This window comes from Marmota monax, unplaced genomic scaffold, assembly GCF_021218885.2.
Source record: "Marmota monax isolate L192 unplaced genomic scaffold, Marmota_monax_Labrador192_F-V1.1 WCK01_AAM20220418_F8-fsc00027, whole genome shotgun sequence".
Lineage (NCBI taxonomy): Eukaryota > Metazoa > Chordata > Mammalia > Rodentia > Sciuridae > Marmota > Marmota monax.
Window position 1 is genome coordinate 15,644,290 of NW_026694617.1, and position 27,710 is coordinate 15,671,999.

General features: G+C 35.0%; 1 protein-coding gene across 6 annotated transcripts in view; it reads right to left on the reverse strand.

The window, feature by feature from the left end:
* Znf800 (zinc finger protein 800) overlaps positions 1 to 27,710 on the reverse strand; it is a 234,077-nt gene that overhangs the window by 23,546 nt on the left and 182,821 nt on the right. Inside the window, exons 1-6 of one of the 6 annotated variants that reach the window (XM_046422385.2) lie at positions 25,574 to 25,750; positions 25,010 to 25,128; positions 19,736 to 19,831; positions 11,887 to 12,030; positions 9,237 to 10,929; positions 6,517 to 7,980 (exon numbers count right to left, since the gene is read on the reverse strand). In XM_046422385.2, coding sequence (XP_046278341.1) covers position 7,980; positions 9,237 to 10,929; positions 11,887 to 12,030; positions 19,736 to 19,831; positions 25,010 to 25,070 — 1,995 coding nt within the window. In that variant the 5' untranslated portion in view covers positions 25,071 to 25,128; positions 25,574 to 25,750 and the 3' untranslated portion in view covers positions 6,517 to 7,979. Of the gene's footprint in view, positions 1 to 6,516; positions 10,930 to 11,886; positions 12,031 to 19,735; positions 19,832 to 25,009; positions 25,129 to 25,573; positions 25,753 to 25,772; positions 26,245 to 27,710 lie in introns of those variants that run through there. The other 5 variants (XM_046422384.2, XM_046422383.2, XM_046422382.2 and 2 more) reach the window with 5 other exon arrangements.

Genomic DNA, 27,710 nt, shown 5'->3' on the forward strand with positions numbered 1-27,710 from the left:
ACAATTGCCAGAATGGCCTAATATGTTGCTTCAGAAAATGTAATTGCTCTCTCTTTCTGAAAACTTCAGGCTGCCTATGAATCTACAAAGCCAAAGATGAAAATGACACCAAGCAGTTCAGAAAAAGAACTGCAGGTGCAGATCAAAGGAATATTCCCCACATTTTCTCAGTATGGGAAGGACTTTTGATTCTGCATTCAAATAACTGTCAAGAGCATAGGCCACCTTTAACTCTATCACCTTTCAAAAGGAAGAAAAGCACATATGTTGAAAGCTTATTACCTTCTAGCACTGCCCTTTTAAAAAGTTCTCACCAAAAGATTCCTTTTACTGGGCTTAGGGCCATGTCTTATGCCACTGACTCTGCTACCATGATCACAAATGATAGGACCAGCATAGAGTACCTGACCTAAGAGCAGCCAGGCTACCGACTGGCCAGCAACCTACAAAGAGATCTGGCATAAGTGATCTGCCCACTAGGCAATCTAACTACCTGAACCAACCAGAATTTTTCCTCACAAGAGTTGGAACTCAAGCTATATGGAGAGAAAAAGTAGCTCAAAGACACTGAGAAGGCAGGTAGGAGAAAGCAATGAGGTGGTTATAACCATACTGAGAAGATATGAGTGAGGTTATTCATTTGCTGTTATTGTTTTAAGAAAAAGCAGAGTCTAAAAAGGGCTAATAGCAACAGAAAAGCAATACTTCTGCCCCTAAGAGGGTAACACTCAGGCCACTGAATTTTCCTGTAACACCTAGAAACTAGGAAAAGTCAGTGCAACCCAAATCTCTATGGTGAAGCCAAGTTGTACAATTACTCCTTTATTCTTATAAGGCCAGGCCACTTCTATTTCTGCTCATAAAGCCTCCTAACAAACCCATTACTAGTTACAAACCAAGTAACAATTTGTGCTTATAACCAAAAGAAAAAAGAAAAAACCACCATAATAACACAATATTTTTATTTTAGGGTTTACATGCACACACCTGTGATTAGACAACATGGATGGTGGCTGGCAATCCAAGTATTGTGGATCTAACTTCCATTTTGTGCCATCTGTGGTTTGAACACTGTCAAACTTAGGGAAGAGCCTTCAAAGAAGTATCCTAAACCTTAAAAATTAACAATCTATGTCATAGTAATTTTACAGTTAAAGATTAAAAAGATATCTAGGGCAGTTACAGAAAAACAAAAGCATCTCCTTTTTTCTTGCTCTTATGTGTGCATATATCTGTTTGTGTTGGCATTTTGTGGCAAATAAGTGAATTGGTTCTTTTTAGAATCACACTGAAACAAGAGCTGGTTAGTCAAGATGGCCAGACAAAGAAAGGACAAATTGGAAAATCATGCAGATGTTTTGTAGAAAGTATAACTTGAGGATCTGAGTCTTGAAAATTATTCATAAATTTCACTAAATGTGTTCACGTTTATCTTTATGAGTCCATTAGCTTGGCTTAGCTTCCCCAAACCTGCCCATACAAAGGAAAGTGCTCCGAATATTCAACACCTACAAATGCCATATGGGTTGCATCTCAAGGGACTCAATGTATCTAGTAAGCAAAAGGCATTAAAATAACATGATGACTCTCCTATATGAAGCTTTTATCTTACACAGCTTCTCTGTCAAAAATTAAACTACATAAAAATCCTTTCCCTAAAAGTCTTTTTTCATGTAATTCAACCACTTGTTCACATTGTGTTCCTAGTGCTTCACTGTTTTTTCTTTACAAGTAGTCCTTGCTTTTTCCTTCCAGTCAAAATAAAAGCTATCTATCACAACTTGCAGGTATTTTGAGGTTCAGGTATGCCAAAAGCATCTGTTTACTCAGGAAATCTGAATTGTTTTTTAAAACATGTTCACAAAGCCAAGAAAGAAAGTCTGACTAAAAGATACAGTTCTATTTCTTAGAGCTAATTCTTTTTCAGTATAATTCCACAAACAGAGGGATTAAAGTTCAATATTCAAAAGCCAAATTGTAATAAAAACTATATGCACTTAAGGTTCATTCTGATGTAAAAATTTTTCATCTGGATATAACATTATTACATACTCTTGTATTCAAAGTGTTACTAGATTATATATAGCAGGACACCCAAACAGGATGCAAGTTACTATTATTCAAGCATTCAAAGTGTGGTGAGTTTTTAAACTTGTTTTATTTTGAGGTATTTGGGGTTGGGGGCTTATTTTGCTTTAGCTGTTTTTCCACCTGCATCTTTCTATCATTTAAACATTACAATGTTTTGTGTGTCAGGAATGTGCTTCAGACACCTGACACACTCAAACCATTAAAAAGACACAACGCCCGGTTCAGGAGGCTGAGGCAGGAGGATCGCAAGTTCAAAGCAAAAGTGAGGCATTAAGCACCTCATTGAGACTCTGTCTCTAAACAAGATACAAAATAGGGCTGGGGATGTGGGTTAGTGGTCTAGTGCCCCTGCGTTCAATTCCCAGTACCAAAAAAAAAAAAAAAAGCCACATAAAAGGCCACACAATTCAGGTGTAGGAACCCCAGCATCAGATCTGAAGTTCAAAATATAAAGGTTCATCTAAACCTAGAGACAAGAGTTCTCTGGTGATGCAAATTATACTAGTCCTAGAAGACTAGAAATCCTAAAATCATCGCCTTACCCTTTAAAAAGGAAGATCAAGAACAGTCAGGTATATGGGGAAACTCTCCCAGCAGATAATTTAACAGTAGTAAGGTCTTAGCTGAAATTTGGAGAACTGCCACTAATGACTACCATGGGTAGCGCTTTTGATGAATGCCATTTCTTTTTATCTCTTCATGACACATTCACCAAAGAAATTTCTGACTCAGCTAAATGGTACTCCTGAGGAATCTATTCTTTCCATAATTGAATGCTTTCTTTCAAATAGTACTACACATCTCCAAGTTGCTTATGAAATATTTCAGCAACATTTTTCAATTAAAATTTGACCCATGTCAATATTTTCCACATGACCAAAAATATCTGGGTGATAGTTACTAATGAGAATTTTGAGACAGATGGTTTATTCTGGGAAGAAGTCATAAAAGCAAAGCTTAAAATTTCCTAATGCCTTTAAGACAAATTTCTAAGAATGATAAATTATTAATGCCTGACTAGGAGAGAATTTAGTAGCAAGTAACATGGTTGATCATCTTCAATATTCCAATGAAACATAAAAGCAGCAGATAAAATCTGACGTGCAATGAAGTTCTCTGTCCTAATGCACAAATTTTTCCATCTAAATTTTAGTAGGCAATAATAAAATTCCACATTTGAACATGCTATGCAGTGACTTATAATAATAACATCTAACATTTACTGTAACATGCCAGGTACTATTCTAAGTGCTTTACAAATATTTTTCATCTTATCCTCAAAACCAACCTGAAATAGGGAATATTATCTCCGTTTTATAGGTGAGGTAGCACTAAGGCACAGAATGTCTGAGTAAACCTCAGTCACAATGAAAAGAATTTGTGAATCCAAAATTTTCACCAATTAATCTAGTTCCCAATCATTACATTAGGCTGCCAATAATATACGGAATGTTCTTTGCAAACAGTTAAATGTGCAAATGTAAGGCTGTTCTAAGGGCACAGACTTTGTTGTGAGATTTAAGACCAACTCCCCTACTAGATATGTAAGCCTGAGTACATCACTGAATTTCTCTAAGCTTTAATTTTCTTTCTATTAAATAAGGATAATGAAGAAACAGGTCTTACTTTGTAGGACTTTTGGTAGGATTAGGGGCATTGTGCATGTAAAGAGTAGATAACTTGGCAAACAACAAACACTCCATAGTGTTATTACCAGCTATTACTAAGAATTATCTTTATTTTCATAAACTCACATCTTAGTACTAGTGGTGTGTCCTAAAATAAACAAGATCCATCAATTTTGGGATAATGAAAAATTAAGACTCAAAATCTCAAAGTATATGATAGCATAATTTTGAAATGGAAAGGCTACTATTTAATACCATCATCAAACATTTATTTAAAGTGCCTGGTATACATGAAAATATACTAGGCACTGAATGAAATTATCAAGACAGTCCCTGATATAAAAAACACATAATCAAGTAAATTAATTATTCTGAATTGGCACAAACAGCAAAACGTCCAGCTTTTGAGCTTTTTTTCCAACTAGACACCTATGGTCTTTGTTAAACACTCCTACACCCCTACTTCTGGTGGAATAGTATTAAAATACATAAAAGCGCTTAAAAATATGCCTCCTCCCAAATCCAGTGTAGAGCAACAAAGATTCAAGAGGAACTGAGCTGTACTTTCCATGCTCTTACCTTCCTTCCAAAAAACATTTTAGCTATCTCAGTACCAAGAATCTCTTTTAATTAAACAGAAGAGAACAGGACAAGATACGAGCTGAAGCTCAAAGGAAAAGGATATAGAAACAAATTATGAGAGAGGGGAGAAATGAATTTGGAAAGCTGGAAAAGCCTAGATAAGGTAAGTTTAAGTGAAATGTGGTTTTATTCTGTATTTCTACCATGTGCCTAATGCCTAAGAAACCAAACTAACAGCTGCTTATAAGATTGCTGATGCATAGTCCTTTTGGCTCTTAAAGTCAGAGAGACGGTTAAGAACAGCATAGAGTACAGAAGGATTTTGTCTAAGAGCACAATCAACATCATGCTGCATATACCCTATTGTCTTCAGAACAGCTAAATGCCATAACTAAATCATAATCCGGGCAGACCATGGACTCCATTGGAAAAATAACTTCTATAACTCCAAAGTAAGGATCTAGACTATTTCCTGGGGCCACTACAGGATGCCTAGAAACATAATTTCTAAAACTTTAGAAGCATTTCTAACTCATCTCAGTGGTCATGCTACTCAAAAAGATCTTTTGCAAGTTTACAATAGTGATTGATATCCATTTGTGCTTACTTCCATACATCTTTGCCTTAGCACCTAGAGGAAAACAATTCCTTCTCTACCCATAACTTTAAGCCACAGCAAAACCATAATACTTTCTGCTACCGCATCCATAGTTTTAAAGCAAACTGAGTAGAACGGCTTATAGCAAGTTTATTTCTCTGAAAAAAAAATGAATATACTTTCCAGCAATAAAAAATAATTTGTGTTCAATCAAAAAACTTGGTTCATATGTACAAAACTCAGTTAAAAATTAAGGGTGGGTAATTTATATATTTTTTCAAAGTTTTCTTTCTTCAAGTAAGTATTAGAGAAGGGGAAAACAGATGCATGAACCAAAAGTGATTGAACAAGTGATATCTACAAATTCTAATGAACTTTTGCCACTGTTAGCTGGGCCTCAACCAGTTTTCATTTATACTATTCAAACTTAGGAAATACAAACTATACATACATGTTATTATTTGTTCTCTTCTACAACACTTAGCAATGGAAAGCCTCCTTATGAAGATAAGATGAATTCTACAGAAAACGTATTAATTGATGTAACAGCAGTGGATATAATTTACAGCCAGAGACATATGTTAATGTAAAATAAGCAGTTTTTCATGGTGCTTTCTATGCTTAATTACTCCTCACTAAAACAAAGCAGTCACACAAACATTTGCTTTACACATCTATGTGCAGAAAAGATTCTGGCAGAAATTTCTTAGACCTCTTGTCCTCAAGAGCCTCACACCTGAAATTCTGAAATGAGAGAGCTCAAGAGTCAAAATAATAACAAAAAATGAGGATGAATTTTATCAGAAAGAAATAAGAATAAATACTAATTGTTTGTTTTACCTTTCTAAACTGGTACCAGCATAACCTCGGTTGTATCTGTCATGATCCATTAACATGGTTACTATAAAATGTTCCCAATCTCTCTAGGCCTTTCTAATTCAGACAAGACCTGACAGTGCTGTTTTTTCTATATGACCCAGATGAAATCTTTCAACAGTCCCTGGAACCCTCATTTTCTCCTTAAATCCTGTTGTTGAATTATTAAGGAGAAGAGATGTTATGAATGGTCCTATGGAAACTGGTAGGTGGATTAAGAGTCTTCCAGCAATTGACGCCCACCAGAAACATCAGGCTATTTTTTTCCCTTCCCTACACTATTTAACCAGTAAAGTAGAGTGGAAAAGGCTAACATAGAAATGAGAAGATGCAAACAGCAAAGAGCTATTCTAAGCCTTTTAAGAATTCTTTTTACTGATTATTGCTACTTAAGTCTGGAAAATATTTTGGAATATGTCTTATGTATAGGAATGCATAAAAGATAACACCTTGCAAAAGGGAAAACATACAGGTTTAATAATGTGCAACTAATGAAGAAGGTTTATAAATGAAATACCACCTACCCTAAATATATTATGCTCTGAGCCATTAAAGTTAAACCTAAAAATAAAAATTTTCCATCTGTGGGAAAGTAATCTGTTTTTAAATTAAAAAGAAATCATTACTTCTTAAAAATAAAACTATCAAGATATAATTCAAGTAGCTGTTCATAGTCACTGAAAGTTCAAATTTGATAACAAAACATTTAAGTTTCAACCAATGCACCCTTGTTGAAGCATATTTAGCTGAAATAACTTTGAGTCTGGTTTATTTCCATCACATATAGTACATTTTTCCAACAAGAGCATGTACATTCAATATAGAACATTTCCAGCAACAATTACAGTCTTTCTAATTTCCTTTCACAGTATATTTTAGTGCAAAGCACTAAGAGGGTAAATGTTTTTCTAGCTATAGAGCATTTTATTATGACCTTGTGAATCTCCAACATTTTAAAATTTTATACAAAAAGTATATTGGTGGACAGGGTCCCTTCTAAGTACAGGTGTAAACCTATATAAAAACATGGTATATTTTCTGCTGTACCCTTTAAAATTATAATTTGACACAAATTACTAAAAAATAAAATATTCCCTAAGAAGTACAAAATATTGATACACAAAAACCTGCCCAAAATTTCATAAAGATAGATGTACTTCTGTTTTTTCTAAAATCTTGATTACAAAAATGGACAAGAATTCATTATTCTCTAAATTTTACAGTAGAAATCAAATAATAGCTAAAGTGGTCATTTTAAATTTTTCTTGGGAGGGAAAAAAAAAAATCAGGGTTTACACCCCCATCTTCCTTTTTAGCAATGTTTAAAGAAATAAACTAGTATCATAGAAGTGGTTGTGCATGGATTGTCTGCATCCATAAAACATCAGGAAGCTATTTACTACCTTCATATTAACATTAGTAAATGTGTGGTATTTAAAAAAATAGAAACTGAAAAATAAGGTTTCATCTATCATTAAAGTGCTTTATATAAAATTTAAATAGGGGAATGTTTAATTTTCATAAAAACCTCAGATGTTTAAATGAAAAATGTGATGATCCATGCATGAAAATGAGCTGGAACTTTCTGAAGTATATAATTTAGAAAAAAACTTCAAACATTCAAGTACTAGAAAACAATTTAGAAATAAATGGATGTGAAAATGATTACAAATATTTAGTAGGCTAAATATTTATAATGTGCTGACACTAAGTTGTCTTTTGTTCCTAATATACACTTTCTAGAAAATCATATCTGTACAATCTAGAAAAAAAATTGCCAAATACAACGAAACAAAACTAAAATCACTAAGATATAAAATCTCTGTCAATTAAAAACCAATGTTTTTTTCAGGATGTTGATCACTTTAGTCAACAAATTATGTGGAAAACAAAAATTTGCAACATTTTTGTAGAAACTGTAGACCAAATTCACAAGGTCAAGGTGGTTAGCTGATGGACTGTGATGACGGTATGTAATGTCATAGCTACTTGAAAGTGATGCAATAGGCATTGCCTTAGAAATAAGTAGTTAGATGGCTATTATTTTAGTCAGAAAACAGAATTACAGTCGAAATTTTATGAAAATGTTTTTCTCTTGTTTTTTTCCTCATAGTACCATGTGAAGACGTAAGTGGTTCTAACACCAATTTAAAGTCTTTCCACAAAAATGAACTCCAAACCTTTTCGTACATCACTTGAAGTTATCTGAGGAGAAATGGGAATAAATGAACACTTTTGAGTTTACCAATAAAATTTTGGTCTTAAAATTACACAACAGTAAATGACTTCTAAAGGATGGTTTCATCTCAAGTTTTGCACACATCTTTTTTTTTTTTAATGTGATAATCAAACCACAATTTAACCTACTCAGCACTCAAACTAAGTATTTTGCTTTAGAACCTGAATTTAATATCTGAAGCTAATTTAATACTTACTAAATACATCAAATGCCTTATTATGAGGGACAGAGGTAATTGAAAGTAAGCTATAAAAATATATAGACTTGTAAAAAACAAGTATAGGAAGTCTAGTCCTTATTGTACACTGCATTTTTAAAACCTACTTTTGTTCAAAACCTTCTTTAAAAAGTAATGTTTTTCTTTCTTCCAAACAGGGATTTTGCTTTTCTTGCAATGCATAACCACCACCACCAAAAAAAAAAGAATGATAGAAAAATCCCTATTTAATAATGAACTATGTCAATATTATCACCAAAAAGTTTATTAAACAGAAAGGGAAAAATAAAGAGAATATGAACCTAAATATCATCTTTTTCTATGAATTAAAACTAAAAAGCATTCACTAACACGCACTCCCACGGAAAAGGAAAAATATCCAAACTTTTGTTTCCCAACTTTCCCTCTTTGCCTGGAAGCACTGTGGTTAAGTAAATAATAAATGCTAATCATTCTAAATTCAATTTGGGGATTTTTTTTTCTGAGTGCAGCACTTTATTTAGCCGTCACAGATTAATTTTTACAATAATTACAGTGCCTCAAAAGATTATTTCCTATAATTCTCACCTTCATAAATGCATTCTAATATATTTAACTTTCCTACATTAATTAGTAGACTAAGTCACTGAATCAAATTAAACCTGTGCAAAGTTAGTTAAACAGAAGACTTCTATTGTAAACATAAGTCAAAATAAATGTATATATTTTACAACATTAAAAAGCAAAGCACTGACCCTGTGCCATCTATCTATAACTACATTGCATTGTCCTGTGGAAGGTAAGTTCTGAAGTAAACTTTTGTTCCCAAGACACTGGAATAAAGGTCACTGAAGAGGTAAATGCAATATGCACATCACTCTTGCAGTTCCCACTGCCATAAGGTATATATGGAAGCAAATACATGTTAAAATGGAACCAGCTATAAATTATGGTCAAATGATTTTTTTTTTTTTTTTTTTAAGTTCGATGGGGGGAAAAAAGCAAAACTCTGTAACTGTTCCTCACCAGACAAGAGCCTTAGATCTTGTACTTCGGCCTTTGGTTTTGTTTCCTTCAGGTGAATTGGAAGCATTTGCCTTATGAGTTTTCTTATGATGTTCAAGGTAAGTCTTTTTGGCAAATGCCTTTCCACACTTATTGCATCTGTGAAGAGAAAAGTTTTTTGTGACTTTTACTTCAATACCGACGTCAGCTACTTCATATTTTTTACTAGGAGAATTAGAAGTGCCATCATGTTTTGAATCACTATGTTTTGCTTCATCCCTCGAAGGGCCTCTTTTTGCCACTTTATTTAGAACAAAATCAATAGGCTTTTTTATAGCTCTGATCTCTAAACTGGCTGTTATTTTCCCAAGATAGCGAGATGACTTTTTATGAACCACAGTTATGTGTCGTATCACATCACGTTTCCGACGAGTTTCGTAAGTGCAAAGAGGACACTTGTAAAATTTAACATAAATGTTATTTCCATCTGTGTGCAACTCGATGTGTTTAGTCAAGTTCTGTTTGGAAGTAAACTGACGTTTACAAAGTTTACAGTAAAGCTGCTTAAAGTCAAAGCCAGCTGAAAGTTTTGGTTTCCTAGTTTTTTGCTGGCCACCTGCAGCCGAGGGACTAGTTGATTTAGGGCTTTCAGCATCTTGTTTAACTTTATTTTTCTGTGCTGCCGGTGTGTTCTTTTTTTCATTTGAATGATTTGTTCCCTTTAATTCATTCTGCGGAGAATGGGTAATGGAAGGGGGTGAAGATTCTACAGAATCTGCTGGTTCAACTTTAACTTTTATTTCTGAACTGTTGGCAGTATTATTAGGGCCTTTCTCTCTTTTAGAGTTTGTTCCCGAAAGAGTTATCTTGTGGACAATTTGCATATGTCTTTTAAGCATTATTTGTGAACTATATTTCCTCTTGCAAAGGAGGCATTTGCATGCAGTTAAATTGTATTCAGCCTTTGAAGACGACTTTTGTTTTCGAGTCTTAAAAGATTTTTTAGGAGAAACAGAATCCAAGAACAAAGGTTGCCCGGGCTTTGTTGCTATATCTGGAGTAATTGAATCCCTCCTTAGTCCTCTATGAACTTCATCAAAATGCCTCCTTACATTCGCTTTTGTAGCAAATGATTTACAACATACTGGACAACTCCTACTTAATGAAACTAGAACATTCTTACTGCGTCCTTTAGAGGATTGGTTTGGATTCTTTCGTGTTTCAATGTACTTTTTCAATTCTTCCATCTTTTTCTTGTGCACTTTTCGAATGTGGCGGCGAACACCTCGTCTAGAATTGAATTCTTTTCTACAAAGACAACATATCAACTGGTGACCAAAATCAGAATTGTCAGACGTTTCCAAGTCAGCCTGTGATTCCTGGGGTTGTTCATCAGATGTAGGTACAACATCATCTGCAACAATCTCAACAGGAGGGGTCTCTACAGTTTCCTCCTCTGTGTCAGTAACTGGTACTGTTTTAGATTGCTCAGTGCTAGCTTCCTGTATTTGAACTTCAGTTTGTTCAGGAGTACTGCTTGACTCTGTGACTTCAGCAGGATTATCAGTTCTTGAAATATATTGAAACACTGCATTCTGATTTGTTTCTATGGGTTCTAGCTTAATAATATATTCTCGCTTGTCCACGCTTGGATATATGGCTTCTAGGAGATCATTTATGGCTTGGCTTTGTTTATCATTTACATCAGGAAGGTCTGTTAAGGAAAAATCAACATTTTAATCTGAAATAATTGGCCTGCTCTAATATTTTAAAATATACTATAAAACTCTACCTTAAAATTTACTTTATTGCTCAAATTTACTTTTTAAGAGCATTACCTATTTTTCAGTATTTTATGGATATAAAAACTAGTATTAGCTAAACTAAAATTTTCTTAATTTTAATTTTCATCATGGTGTACAATGTTAAAGATAAATGTAATCTGAGGTGTTATTTCTGCTTCTAAGTGCCCTTATTATAAAATATATAAATATATGGATAATCTAAAAAATAAAAATAGTATCACATATTTTAGTCTGAAAGTTTTAGACTAGCAAAGACAAAGTTCTCATGACCCAGGATGGATAAAATAACACAACAAAGGCTAGGGTTGTAGCTCAGTGGTAGAGCACTTGCCTAGCATGTGTGAGGCACTGAGTTTAATTCTCAACACCACATATAATTAAAAAAAGGTCCATCAACAACTAAAAAATATTGCTCTTTATTTCCAATGTTCTCATTCACTTAACAGGAATCTGTAACTAAGTGATCATCCAATATGGTAACAAATGTTAAAGTAAAAAGAAAAAAAACACCAATAAATTTTTCCTTTCAATCCTAACATAAATATCCTAACATCTTAATATCAACTTATAAATAAATATTCTGAATATAAAACTATAAAGCCATTCAAAATATCCAATATTTTAATACAAATAAGTATACTCATAAATCTAACTTCTATGATATCTAGAAAAACCCAAGTGGAAAGCATTGATATCAAAGTATTTATCTGAGAAATCAAATATAACATTGAGTCATAGATTCAATTTTATTCTCCATCATTAAATCATCTATAATTAAATATCAATACCATTTTAATACAAAAGTATAGTGGCAGTCTAAAAATACAACTGCAAAATGCATAACTGAATATATGAATAAAACTTACTATCATCCATCTGGAGACTTGGTGGGCAGTAGAATTTCTTATGGGTAATTAAATTTGGTAATCCTCTGAAGAGACTGCGGCATAATTTACATTCAAAAATAGTGTCCACATCTTTCAATAAAATATGCTTAAGTTGTTTAGTTCCTAGGGGGAGAAAAAAGGGAAAATTTAACACAAAAGTTCACTTTACATGCACTTTTAAACTAGGCCACCACTGTTGACAATCCCAAAGTATAGTTACTCCTTGAAAACAAAATATTGGCACTTTTAACTTCTACCACAGCATATTTATAAATAAGTTATAAAACTAAGTTTTAAGCAAAATCCTAGTATCGTTTGGAAATCTGGACAGCTAAGATGGATACTCTTTTTCTACTTCAGCAGTCAATCAATTCTTGGGATATCCCAAGACTATCGTCCTGACATCTGGTTGATCATTATAATGAGCTGCGGAAAAAAACGCATGCAACCCTTCCCTAGATATTCTGATTATACAGGTCTGGAGTAGGGCAGGAAAATGTTCCCCATCACTTCCTGCTAAACTTTTTTGCTGGTTCTTTCAGCCTTTTCTGAACTAGAAAGTGAACAAGGAGTTTTTCAATTCCCAGTTCCCTAAAGAAGGTCAAAACTTCATTTCAGGGCTGCCTGAAAACTTTTCTTTTAAAATTCAGTTTATATTATTTCAGGCTCTAGACCAACATGGGATTATGGTTATTTTGTGTGACAGTACAGAATCTCTATCCATACTGAAATAGAATTTTCAATTTGTGCTTAGTTCTCTTGATAGTACTTAAATCTATTCAAAGATTTTCTCTCTCAGAACTCTAACCAATTGTAATTAACTAATTATCAATATAATTACCAGTTCAATGTCTGTCTTTTACACTTAATTATAAACCCTGAAAACAGCCAAGAGCAAGTCTATCATATTTATAACTACAACGTATTCATTTCTAATAATACTCAATATGTATTTGTTGAAGAAATGCTACTGATCTGTGATAGCTAAGCATTATGATGGAAGATCAAAGGCATAAGGGGAAAAAAAACATGGTAATGAGCATCCAATCTTTTTGGGGGGGTGAGAGATTTCAGGGATTGAACTCAGGGGCACTCGACCACTGAGCCACATCCTCAGCCCTACTTTGTATTTTATTTAGAAACAGAGTCTCACTGAGTTGCTTAGTGCCCCACTTTTGCTGAGGCTGGCTTTGAACAAGATCCTCCTGCCTCGGCCTCCCACGCTACTGGGATTATAGGCATGCGCTACTGTGCATGACCACATCCAGTCTTTAAAATAAAAATATCCTCTAGGAATAAAACACAAATGAAGTAACCTTTTGTTGCTACTTCTTACAAGTCTTTGCTGCAGGTAAGATGACAAAAAATGATCTCCAGTCAAAACTGTTTTCCAGTCCTCTACTAAATAAATGTGCCTTCAGTTTCATTAAATAGAGAAAATAATGGTAATACTGATTTCATTTTATCACTCAATATTTACAAAGCTCACTGAAAAATACCGTTAAGACCCATCTAGGTGCAAGGTGTTCTGTCATTGAACAAGAATTTGACTATCTATTAAGTTCTAGGACTACTGAAGAATATAAACTATCTTAGTATTATTAATATTATAGGGTCTATAAAAGTTAAATATTTCTGATTTAATCTTTTGTAACCTATTCACATTTAATTTTTAAAATGTATTTTATAATCATTTTGAAAATGATGATCAGCCCTCAAAATTCTATGGCAAAGAAGATTGATTATGAAGTTATCAGAACATTACTAAGTCTTAAGACATTCCAAATCTGATATTATCTAGTTATAAGACCTTAAAAATATAATTTTTGCACTTTGTTTACCCATCTTGTAAAATAGAACAAATGAAACCAAACCTATCTTGAAGAATTAAAAAAATAATACAAACTTAAGCAATTAAATTACATACATGAGTTTCTACTGGAAAAAAAAAATAATTTCCACCATTTCCCAAATCCAAATCTATTACTATTTCACTAGACTCTATCAGCACAAAACTTGAAAACAAATTTTAAAGATTAAGAGAAAAGTGTGCACATTATTTATATGAAAGTAAATTCTCATGTTTATATTCTCTTGTCCATTTCACAATAAGAGTTAATGTTTAGTTTTTTTACTAGTTAACCCCACAAGTGATTAATAAACTATGAGAAGTGGACAAGGATAAAAATGCCTTGGCTCTCTGAGCCTAAGCCTCTCTAATTGTTCTACATGTAGTTATTAAAAAAAAAAAAACAAAAGTAGCTAAGTTCCACTGGAAGAAAAAAAGAAAAATTCTGTATACTAATTCTAAATTAAAAGACCTGCAAGAGCCATACCATAGATGGTCAAAAAAAAAGACTGAAGAGGAACACAGAAATAACATTAACTAGATTTTAACTTAATTCAATAGAAGATTTAACTGGAAAGTACATAGTAACAGATTTAAAACCATAAAATAATCAGTTTGTAAACAACATTAGGTTATACATACACAGGTGTAAAAATGTAAGATTATCCCTAAATCAGACATATCACTTAGTCTGCCAGGTTCTCTCAATCACAGAAAAATAAAAACATTATCAGTTTCTTAAATAGTCCTAGTAGATATATCAGTAGAGAATATGTATTTATTCCCAATAAACATGCAAAAAAGTATCTGCCTCTAATTTTACACATCAATCTTAATTATCAATTACAAAGGCTCCCCCCAATACACACACACACACACACACACACACACACACGCTGATGCGCACACAGAGATACTGCTGACATAGGCATATCAAATTTCTTTCAGGTTCATAGATACACCAAATGTTCTTTTTCTCCCTCGCTTTTCAGGCCTTCACCTACATTTTTTTTCTCTCCAACCTAACATTCTCCTACTTCTCTAGTCTGGTTCATTTCCAGTAATCCTTTGGATCCCAGGTCAAATGTTATTTCCTTCAGGAAGTCTTCTCTGACCCCTCTATTTTTGTTAATAATTCATTCATCTGTACTCCTATAGCAACTTATATATCTATATAAACTTATCCCACCATCTTGTAATTAATCACTTTTAGGTATTCCCATTAAATTAGAAGTTCTAGAAGAACACAAAAGGCAACTTTGATCCTCACCACTGTATTCCCAGTCCTCAGGATAATAATGTCTGATTGGCATTGTCAAGTGACAATGGAGAACTCTGTTTAGGAATACCTTCTTTTTTAAATCTGTGAAATTCATTGAGGTATCAAAGGGTGGGGGCTTAAAGATGATATCTTACACATTTTACAAATGTGAAAAATAAGATGTGTCTTATTCCCTTAATATAGACAATAAATTTTTTTCCTAAGTTAGTTTCAATCACCATTAAAGTGTCATGCTATTCCAAGGTAGGAATAATGACTTTAGTCACAATCAGTTACCATTTTCTGATTGCTTTTCTCACAATTACTCATAGCCAACCAACTATACCTCTGACAATAGCCAAAACTCCCTGACACCTGCAATAACAACAGACATAGTCATATAGACAGCAACAAAAAATTTTTCCATGTCTCTTGATCCTAGAACATAAACAGCCAAGCTGCATTCCTCCAAATTATTTCTTTTCCCCATACTATTCTCTTTCTTGCCTTAGGTGTTAAGATTATCTTAGAAGATACCACTTCCATAACACAATAAATTTATAGTAGAATACAAATTATTTTAGGACAGTATCTACTTGATGAATCTTATAGTTTAATCTAACAAACATTTATATAATAAATATATGTATATAGGTATATATAAGTATACCAGATACAATGATATTCACCAGAAATATCAACATGAAGATGGTCTGTCCCTGAGAAATTCACAGACTAATACAAACGGCTGCTTTCCTAGAAACAAAGACCCAAAAATCATGCTCTGAAGATGACTATCAGAACAATAATCTATATTTTTTTTCTTACTAAACCAGAAAAATATCTAGTCCCATTTTAAATTTATTACAATTGCTATGTAACAGTCAAAACTCATGTTATAGAACATGGCACTCTCCTATGCATCTCTCCTAAACCATATTTCCATCCTAAGTTTTTCTGTATAGAGTCAGGACTGAGGCATTATTATTCAGTCATAGCTTAAACTAAGTGCAATTAAAATGGCTTTACGCAGAAGAATAAAAATAAAAATAAAACACTTCAAAGAAGTTAAATGACTAAACCTAGGAAAACTTCTCTCTTCACACTAAAAATCTAAATAACAGACATGACACTTAGACAACAACAGTGGCACCAGCAAGTATCACACAAAGTTAATTCTTACTTTTCACTACCATACTATGAAAGTTACCATTTATTCCTAAGTATCAAAAAAGGAGAGTTCCAGGAGGGAGTTCATTGCACATTGTAGTCTAGTATATTCTATAATACTGTATAATCTTTTTTCTATAATGTTCTATATTATTTTTCTTTTCAATATTAAATATCTCAATAATTTAAATAGAAGATGTCAACTTCATATTAAAGACCAAAATGAGTCCCTTTCTTTTCTTCCCATTTTTCTACCTCTAATCTTAAGATATCCCATTACTCTTTCACCTCTATCAAATAACTAAGAAATTAAGAATACTAAATTTACTTATAACAATTTAATAAATACCTAAAAGATATAAGTAAGTATCTAAAAGTAACCTTTTATTTGTTACTTAAATTTTTGTTTTCGTTTTGAGAGAAGTCAAAGAGTAAGAAAAATAAACTAAAAGTATTTACAGAAAGGGCAGAAACTTAAAGACACCAAATCACAGATGTGATCCTAGAAAAACTAAGGCAAAAGTCCATAAAACAAAGAGTTAAAGCAAACAACACATTTCAAGTCAGACAACCATCAGGGATTTCAGTTGTACAGAATCTGTAATGACAAAATAGGCCACCTTTTAAAAATATGAGGCATCTATTTCTGGACTAATGTCAAAAAACGGCTACATCTACTGTCAATAAAGCAAAGGTACACAAGAGTGTGCAGTCTGCTACCATTTGTACTGGGAAGAAAATGAGGGATGTGTGCTTGTATGTGTATAAAAGGTCCCTGGCAGAAGACACATAAACCATGTAGCAGTAGTTGCTTGAGCAAAGAGGAACTGGGGGATAGAATAGTGAAGAAACTTACTTTTTGCTCTATATCCTTTTTCCCCCCACCTATAGGCACATAATACTTATTCCAAAAGAAAAATCTATTTAATTTACAAATCAAATAAAATTATATCAGAGATGAAGAAGAATTTGTAATTTAAAGCCAGGGAAAGAGTCAAAAACAAAAGCTGAAGACTAAGGCAAAGAGAAAAGGTTAAGACCGGTCAAATGGTATAATACATATGGGCTTGGTGGACCTTAAAAATGAGTCAACACCCTCCCCAGACAGAAACCTTTTATGAACTTCTAGCTTAAGTAGGAATTAATACCAGCTTATGGACAGCCCAGTGTAAGCAGAAGTTGAGACACTCAAAGATAACTGAATGAGCTTAAAGATAAAGGTAGCTATCCTAATACATTATTACTGCCCAACCTGACTTGGCCTCTGAAGGTTAACAAGAACAAAAACATGGACTTGCAAGTTCTATCTTCAAATATCTGCATAAGATATATAGCAACACCAGAAAAGTTGTTTAAATGCAATGTGTATAACCTAGTTATAATGGAAAGAGCCTAGAAAGAGATGGGTCACTGAGGATGTGCTTGGAAGTAGATTGGGACAGGGAGGAACTGACACTCCTAAGATTGGGAGGGATTTTAGTCCCTAAGTCATGTGGCCCAAACTTTAAGGTTTTAGTCAGCCTTGACTTAAATATCTTCGTACTAAATAAGAGGTACTTTAATAGAATTTAGGTTATCCAGATATGCAAGAGTTTACTACCTTGAGGAAATTAAACTTTCTTAGTTATGGGACACGATAAAGAAATAATCCTTTTTAAATCCCAAATTAGTTTCTCTGTGCCATTCAGTGCATTTCTACCTTTATCTTTAAGCATTGCCTATAAATTAAACTATTGGTTATTTATAGATTTAAAATTATAATATTTTCAGAATTTGCCTACATAAAAAATAAAAGGAAAATTTGCAGGGGACATTTCTTTTTTTAAAGAACACATTTCAAAAGATAAACATTCTTCACTATTCTATCCCCCAGTTCCTCTTTGCTCAAATGGCTTTGGAATGACACCATTTTAGCCCCTGATCTTTAGCTTGCATAGTAAAGTGTTGGCAAAAAGAAAATAGGTATAACCAGAGTACAATGAAAAAACAATTTCACCTTTAAATATTTATCATCTAAGATTAAAAACACATGGATTGAGTACAGAATATGGTTGAAAAGGCTTTTTTAAACAAGATAAAGCATTTATGAGTTAATCTAGTCAAACTTCTCAAATAACACTACAATAAGCTAAAGCAGTATAAAATAACCTTTAATAATAAATATTCCAAAAGAAAAAACCTTTGGCAAGAAATATTACTAAATAGGAAAAGTTATTAACCTCATTTCCATGGTATGAGAAAGAACAAAAAGAACTTTTATATTTGTTTAAAATTAGCAAAAATAAATCATTATTCTGTTATGCCAGATATAAATATCGTACAAAAATTTATTTATTAAACATACTGTATTTATTATAGCAGAATATGACTTGTAATTTATTTGATAACCAAGGACAATAATCAAAAGTCAAAAAAAATTTGAAAGAGGTTAACACCATCTAACATTTAATTCAGCAAAAATTTGTGGATACAGAATGCAAAAAGGCAAAAATCATAAGAACTATAGATGAAAAAGAAATGTGTCTTAGAAAGTCAAAGGAAACAATTTCATTTGATTAAGGGATAACCTATTTCTTAGAATTCTCAAGTAAAACAAATATATGTGGTTCTCCTTTACATTATAAAAACAAGCACCTCAAAAAAATTCTCATCAATAGTTACACATAAATTATCTGTTACTTTCAATTTCAGAATTATTTTAGGAAGATAGTAAGCTTTAAAATGATGACAAGAAAAATAAATAAATAAAATGATGACAAGATATTCTAAACCTTTAAGTGTCCACTAGTTAGTTGCCCATCAGTTGTGTCTATTTGCTTATTCTTGTTTGACTGAACAGTCTGTAATGTCAGAGAAACCAAATTTATAAAAACGTTGACAAGGGGATTATAAGAATCACAACAACCTAGGACATTACTGACAGCACAAGGGTGCTAATAATTCTCAATCATTTATATGTAGTAACATCTATTCTAAAGCATTGAATTGCAACTGTAAAAATATCTTTATTTTATAGCCAGTTCTTATAATAATCTAATAGAAACTGGAATGTCTTTTTTTCCCCTATCCTGTGCTCTATTAAAGATATTGAAAATACAGAAACTCCAGAATTTGGTAGGAGGTGAGTCACATAAATAGAGATGATAAGGTAATTAATCTAGAATAAATTGATATCTCAGACATTCAGAGTAATCTACTATACCAAAGCTTTTGAAGACCCAAAAAAATTTAATGCCTTTTGCAAATTTATAAATATGACAAAAGATAACAATGGATTTTTAAAAGGAAGCATTTTACCAGCAAAGACGCCACATAATACATTTCTTTAAACAAATCTATTTGAAAATCAATATATAGTATGTAGTATTGAAAAAGATTTTCTATATCAAGTCAATATTTATTCATTTGTTTTAACATTTAAAAATTCTATTAAAAAACTAATATATATATATATATATATCTTAATTTTTTTAAATTATGTCTAAGATTTCTAGATAGTTTTTAACTACTGTGTAAAGACTGAAAAATACATCCTAAAACATTCATACCTGATCGAAAGCATTCAATTATTTGCTGAATACCAGATTTGGATGTCTGTAGTGGTTGCTGTAACAAAGGAGGATCTCCAGGTTCCAGGATATAAACTACATGGAAGACAAACACCCACCCCAACCCCCACAAAAAAAGGGTTATTTAAGTGATTTACTATTGAAGTAAAACAATGGTTTTGCTACAATTATGTTAATGAAAATCACATTTGCATATATTTTTATATATACACAAGTATATAATTCACCACCATCTTTGTAAGGCAAAATGAAACAATGAACAGAAAAAGCAAATAATTCTCAAAGGCTAAATTAAGGCTACAAAAGGCTAGACATTAGGTTTAAATTACAGAATCATTTTGTACACATGCTATACATTTGCCTTTTTATTCCCATTAAAGAAGAGTCACTACGTTTAGTAAAAATTATAAGGCTAGCTACACCCAATTAGCCATTCCAAAAGTCTTTGGATAATCTGGTATATCTCTCTGGACAATTATAAGAGCAAAACTAAAAACCTACTAAGAAGTAACTGAACAAGTGCACAATGATGGATTTACAAGAAAGTTTTCACCTGAAGTACTCTACAACACTGTATAAAATAAAGAGAAATTTCAAGCAACTTTTTAAAAAGTCTCTCAGTAGGCACCAGATGAAACTATGAAACATTCATACAACAGAATCTCTCACAACTATTGAAAGCATGAGCTTAATCTACATGTACTGACATCAAAGGACGTCAATAATTATTAAGCAACAAAAATGACATAGACTATGACCCCACTTACATTAAAACATTTAAATATACAGAAAAACATAAGTTCAATATATATTTATGTGTATATAGAAGCTAATATAAAAACAGTCTTGAAGAGATACCAACAAAATTTAGCAAAACTCCTGTCAGTGTTGGCTTATAGGAATGATGTTCCCTTTCTGCCTCACACATCACTATTACTTCAGAGCCTGAGCTTTTAGAAGTGTACATTTTAGAAGCAACAAAATTTTTATATAATTTTTCCATTTTAAGATAAAAATTCTCATTTTTATATATTACCTGTACTTTCTAAGATTCTTGGATTAGTAGTATAAATACATAATTACTCATGGTAATATCAATCAAGGTAGCTGAAAAGGAAAACTGACTTTTTCCATCAGTTATCAAACAAAGAGAGAGGCTGTGGTAGAGAAAGGTGAACCATTTTAATTATCTCTTTTTAAAACATGGTAAAGTGTTCTACTCAAGTATTACCACCATAACCCAAGATCATTGCTTGGTATGGGGAAATAAAAAGGATAACTTCAATAATTTGTGCTGCCACTGCTTCAGGGCTTTGGCTTGGATAAGCAATTAGCTTTTGACAAAGGGACTGATGCCTGCTGTGCTATGCATATAGAAGCAGCCTTAGATGCATCAAATCAAGTGCTCAGTGTACACAGACAGAGGAACTATGGTTGCAGGACCAAATCATTTCATTAAGCAAAATTTTCCCAATTTTAAGAGAAACTTTAGGAGTGTTTTAAGTGAATTAAAAATATATACACACGTAACTCATTTTGAGAACATATGACATTGGCAAAACTGCAATGATAAAGAACCTAATACTACACATCTGGACTGCCTGCATTTTCATTTTCATTCTATTTATTAGATATAACTGGAACAAATAAACTCTCTGAATTCTTTCACTTCTCTAAAATGGGGACAATAAAAGCATCTAAATCATAGGATGTGTCAAAATTAAATAAGCTAGTGCAAGAAAACTGCTTAAAACAGAGGCTGGATTATAGTAAGTGCTCAATAAACATTCTATTATCTTCATGATGTACAAATCAACAGCTAGCCTGACACCAAAAACTGAAAAGTCTTTTTACAAAATCCAAGTAGAAATCAATCTCTTAGACAGTCTATTAGCAGATTGATAATACTGTTTATTTGAATTCAGTGGTTCTCTTTTCAGTGTCTGTTCATCATAGCAATTTATAACTGTTTATAAAATAGAATAATTAACTACAAAAGAAAGGGTGAAACCCCTTCCAACGTAAAAAAAAAAAAAAAAATCAGTTCAAGGTCTGCTTTATAGGATTCAAGAAATCTAGTATTAGAGAATGAAAAAATAAATAAGGTAGGGACATTGGAGGGGGAGTGGTGATGACAAGAGACTTCACCCTGCAGCCCCTTTCCTCATTCAGGTACATGCTCCAGAAAATCACCTATAATACACCAACTCCCAGTTCCACATGACAATACCTAATTTTAAAGCTAGAACAAAGTTTCCTACCCATCTCCCTCAGATCACTGATACCACCAGAACACATATTCATCCTGAGACAACATTTAAAAGTAAGCTAGGGTTAACCTAGCTCTGCCTGAATGTATCCATATCTGTAGAGCTCCCACTATAAAGAACAATTCTTTCTTCATTTGAAAAAACACTCTCAACTCTAGAAAACTTTATAGATTAATACTCTATAAATCTCCTCTTAAATGTCCTATCATTCTTCCCATGATCAGGCCCATCCACGTTATGACCATTTAAACAAAAGAAAAAAGAAAAAAACTGCCTCCAACCAAAAAACCAAACTCTCAGAGCCATCTTTTCAGACAGCTTGCCAAGAACAAACTCCCCAGAATATAACATCCATTTTTGCCTTCTATATTAAAATGTTCCTTAAAGATCATTCTAATTATGATGTCTGGGATTTGCTTACAAATAATAGGGTTTGGGGAAGTAGTTGGAAGGTAGAGAAAGGCATTGTGAATATAGAAGAAAAGAGATTGTCTGGATATTGATAATTGATGGAGTTAATTATTACATCAGATTCCTTAAAATATTCTATTTTGAAGTTTTTAAATTTCTATTTTAAAAAATTCTTAAAACATAACTAAGAAAATATTTCACATACACTGACAGGCTTATAATACCACTCACTCTTCACTATAAATTGACCCATCCCATCAAGGCACAATGATCACAGGAATATTGCTCTCATCTGAGGAGTCACCCAGTATTCATAATCCAAATGAGGACAGACTGCTCAAGAGAGCCAATTAAAGAATTTCTCAAACATCATGTCATCTACTTTCCTCCAACTGAGGACATCCCTTTAAACATTATCACACCATAACAAATTTCTTTCAATCCTGGAAACATCCTCCCATTTAGCAAACACTTTCCCCTGAAAAAAAATAATAATGAACTACTCTGTTAAGTAAACAAACTTCTAGCTTTCCGTTGAACTAAATCCTCAAAAAGTATTTGATTCTAGCTAAGAAAGCAAAGAAATAATAACTACTTTTAATCTCATAAGTCTGAGTATTAACCTACACGGAAAAGTTTCTGGGAGAAGAAAAATAAAATTTTAAAGTAGTACAATTTTTCTAATTTCCTGTCAACAGAAGACAAAAAAGCAAAAATACTTCAGTATACATTAAAAAAGTTCTATTTCAGAAAACATTTTTTATGTTTAAAAAACATTAAAAAACATTTTTATAATTAAAATTCTCTAGTAAACATCAATTACTAGAATATATTAAAGGCATGTTAACAAATTATCTTATTTACATCCATCTCTTTCGACGCAAAAGTTCTATGAGGAGCCCAGCAGTGGCATATGCCCATAATCCCAGCTCTCAGGAGGCTGAGGCAGGACAATCACAAGTTCGAGCCAGTCTGGGCAAAAAACATACTGAAATTCTGTCTCAAAATAAAATAAAAAGGTCTGGGATATGATTCAGTGATAGAGTTCTGGCATGCAAGGGCCTGGCTTCAATCCCAGTACTAGAAAAAAAAAATTTATGAAGGAAAGACCTTATATCTTATTCACCATTTATACCCTCATTGCACTGGAAAGCACCTGACACTTAATAGGTGTTCAACAATAACTGGTTAAAAAAATAAATGAGCAAACACCGGGCTGGGGTATAGCTCAGTGATAGAGTACTTGCCTATCATGTGTGAGGCACTGGGTTTGATTCTCAGATTCTTTATTTAATTAAGGTAGTTAAATAAAAATAAAGGTCTACTGAACATGCAAACACTTCTTCCTAAATAAGATAATTTCATTAATTTAACTCAAATGAATTGAAGTGTTCTCAGAAACAAACTAGAATACAAGGTCAGTGGAATATAGTATAAAAGGCATTCACATTCTAAACTTTAAAACTAGCAAACACCATTCAACTCCATAAAACATAAGCAATGTAGCCTCAAATACAAAAAACATGCAGTGTGAAAGGGTATGGAAAGTTAGGTCAGGGACAGTTGATCACATCATAGGATTGACTACTTTATTCTAACAGGTGAATTATTACTGATCTCAACAAAGTGAAGTAGACATAAGGCCACAGTACAAATTTTATTCTCATGTGTAGTCAATTTCTTGGAAATGGAAGCTCTTTCCCTTTAGCATTGCTGTTTTTCCCCATCATGAAATTAGTTAAAAATGAATTTATTGTGATGACACTCAGTACATAAGTGCAATCACTCCAATAAAAAAAGCAAACAAAAGTTAAAAAAAAAAAATCTAGTAACTTCTAAGTTCAAAATGATAACACCTGCCTTTGAACTAGAAGAGAGTCATCTTTATTTGGTTTAGTGACAGTATATACTTGATTTCCTTTTAAGCTGCACCTCTAAATGTCACAAAGCACATCAAAGTTCTAACTAGAAGAACTGACAATGGTTTTTATACCACATCTATCGAATTAAAGTTTGTTAAATCTTCACAAGACTCCAAAAACCTTTCATTTCATAAATTAAACTAATAGTTTTGTCCTAACAAAACCTGATTCTCTCAGCAAGTTCAACCATCTTTAACCCAACTACACTCATTTTTTGACTATTCTTTAATCAAAATGCATGAGAATGCATTTAAGTTTAAATGAAACAATTTTCACAAAGATACATGCTAGTATTCTACTACTATCTTTTCCTATCTCTTCAGTTTTAAACACTCAGAGCATAGGGGTACGCTGCTGACTGCAGACTGCCTTCAAAAAGCAGAAAAAGAACTGAGTGATTGATCTTGTGGAAATGATTGAAGGTGACACTTGCAGTACTTTCTTTAAGAGATCAAGCAGGGGTGACCTCTTGTTTGTACAAGCTTTTAGCTTCATAACTGTTTTTTTTTTTTTTTTTTTGCTGGGGAAAATTATAGCCTATTTTACTTAAGAATGATTTCTTGGGCAATAGGCAAAGAAAACCAGAAGGAACCAAAAGGCAAAGTGACTCTGATGGAGGGCAAAGTCATTGGGGGGAAAAAGGGACATACCTGGTTCACAGCATCCGTGATGATGGTGGTCAGTTTGACAGTATTTATCCCTCAAAGGCATTTTCAGTGGGTGCGACCTACTTTCCTTTCACTGCAAGAAGCTCTTCATTGCGGCTGGGCTGTAGAAAGAGACACAAACCCGTCACTGACTCTGAACTTCCTGGGGGCTCTGACTGCATTTCCACATATGTTCCCATCACAGCTTGCCCTCCAATGACCCACACCTTCTTCTCGAAAAGGAAGCGGACCGACAAACGAACCAGTCTCCAGCCCGAAGTATCGGCACAGGTTCATCACCCTACCCGGAAACGCAGCCTCGCGCGCGCAGCGCGGCGCAAGGAGAAGGCCTGGCCGGCTGCGCGGGCGGCAGCGGCCTCGCAGTCCTAGGCGGGCGGGCGCGCGCGGAGAGGGTGGCGCGGGGCGCGGCGGACCTTGCCGGGCTCCTAGGCTGCCGAGGTACGACTCCCGCCGGAGGCCGGTCCTCGCCGCCCCCTCCCGCCACGCACGTGCATTGGGGTCTCCCTGGCGCAGCCCCGGTGCCCAAACCAAGTGCGCCCAACTTACTTAACTCCTGGGGCGGGCCGGCGGCCAGGCGGAAAGAAGGTAGGGAGGCCGGGCGGCTGCGGGGACAGCCTGGCGGGGAGGCGGCTGCGGGCCCCACCTGGCGCAGTCGCCGCGGACCACGCCGAGGGGAAGCGGGGTTCGGGCCGACGCGCTCCCAAAGAGTCCCCGCCGGCGCTGACGCGGAAGCGCCACAGCTCACCACGTCCCTCCGCTGGCCGAGGAGGCGGCGGCGGCTCACGGCGTCCCTCCGCGTTGTGGGGCCGAAGGACTGGCGGCGCGCGGGCGCGGGCAGTTGACAGGAGGAACCGCCCGGCAGCAGCGCCGCGGCCACTACCAAAGGAGCCGGAACCGGAGTGGGCAAGATCCGAAGCGCCCCTTGCCGGGGAAACGGCTGCCGCCGCAGCCCGGCTCCCTTCAGCGCCGCTCCACCTGCAACGGTCCCTCAGGCTTTTGGAGAGGGGCGGGGAAGGATGGGGGTTACCCCCACCTTGGGCCTTTCTGGTAGCAGTTGTTTCAGGAAACTTTATTAAGTTGGTCTCTCTTTTTCTCTGTCTCCCCCTCCCCGGAGAGCCCGAACTACCGCCGCGGAGCGGGCTGGAGGGGGAAGCAGAGACTCTTCGGCAGCGACGGAGAGCGACTGACTGACCCCGGACGGAGATGGGGCGAGGGCAGGAAGTGACAAGCTCACGGAGTGGGTGGGGGGAGTGTGGCCGGCACGCCCGGCAGCGCCGCGCGCATGCGCCCGGTCGGCGCCCCCGCCTGTGGGGAGGTGTCACGCCTCCCGCCCGGGCCGGGCTACCGGGAGGAGGCCGTGCGGGTGGCGCTGGGGCAGCGGCCGGGATGTCCGGCCGGCTGGCATCTCGCGCGCGCGCGTACGCATCATCCCGCCGGCGGACCCAGAGCCGAAGTCCCGCTTTGCGCGCACCGGGAGGTGTGAGGCCCGCGGTGGCAGTTCGCGCCGCGCTGGGGTTTGGGTTGCTATGCCAAACTGTTGCTTTCGCCGAGCTTCTTTAAGAGGAACCGACCCCGAGAGGGTTGGGAAAACACTACAAGAAAACTTTAGGAAAGGGGTTGCAGATAATGTGAGCTGTGGATGGTGGTGATCCAAAAAGGCTATTCGTGCGTCTATAAATGGCAAAAATCGAACTTTGCGTTTTTTTCCCTAGCCAACAGTTTTGAAACTCTGCGTCCTGGAACTTGGGAGGGGAGGGGATCTTCATCAGGTTATCAGGGGAGAAACAGTCTATGGGCAGTAGATCGGTATTTATTCCAGGAGCGCTCTGTTGTTAAAATCACAAAGTGAAGTTGGGTCACGTGGGTAGTACTCACTTTCCCTCCTCTTCAGTGGTGCCCAAATCCTGCTCGGAAAATCTCCGATGATCGCCATCGTCTGTCAAATCTGCAAACCCAAGGCTGCTTCAGGGGAGCTAAGGAAGCCCCTCTGCCTCCTCCCCAACTCTGAGAACGAAACTTTTGCCTTTGATAACTTAGAGCAAATATGTGTCCACTGACGGGTAACTTTAAGGAGAAAAAAGAGCGTCTGCCTAGTTTATCACCCCCCTTACCAATATCACTAAAACCTTCGCAGTTATCTAATTTAAGCTGCCAGTTTTCAGGGGCCTGAAAAAGTAAAGTTTAGTATACAGGCTCTGTGTGTCTGGGAAGAAAAAGAAAGGAAAAAAAAGACCAAAATACGTTTTCAAAATCCAAAAGAAAGCTTGTAAATTGATGAATTTGCTGCTGTAAAAATGTCGGGTGGAACATTTGTGTCTTTCAGAATTGTAGCAGTTTGATTATGGGGGTACCAGAAAGGAGTAGAAAAATAATCTAGATACACATTAACCAGCCACATAAGTAGTGTTTATGCTATATTTATCTGTCCCGTGGTCAAGACGCATCACCCATTACCTGTCACAGATTATAAAGTGATTTGCAATAAATTATATCATTTCTATGTGATGGTGTTATGCAGCCATTATAACATTTTGTCTAATAGTTGAATAGAATATGCTTAGCTATAAAAATGAGTATTTTTTGAAATGTGACACCTTAACAGTGGAATTACATGTGACTTATTTTCTTTATGCTTTTCTATGCTTTGCAAAATTTCTAATTAAACATAAAAAAAACCTTGAGC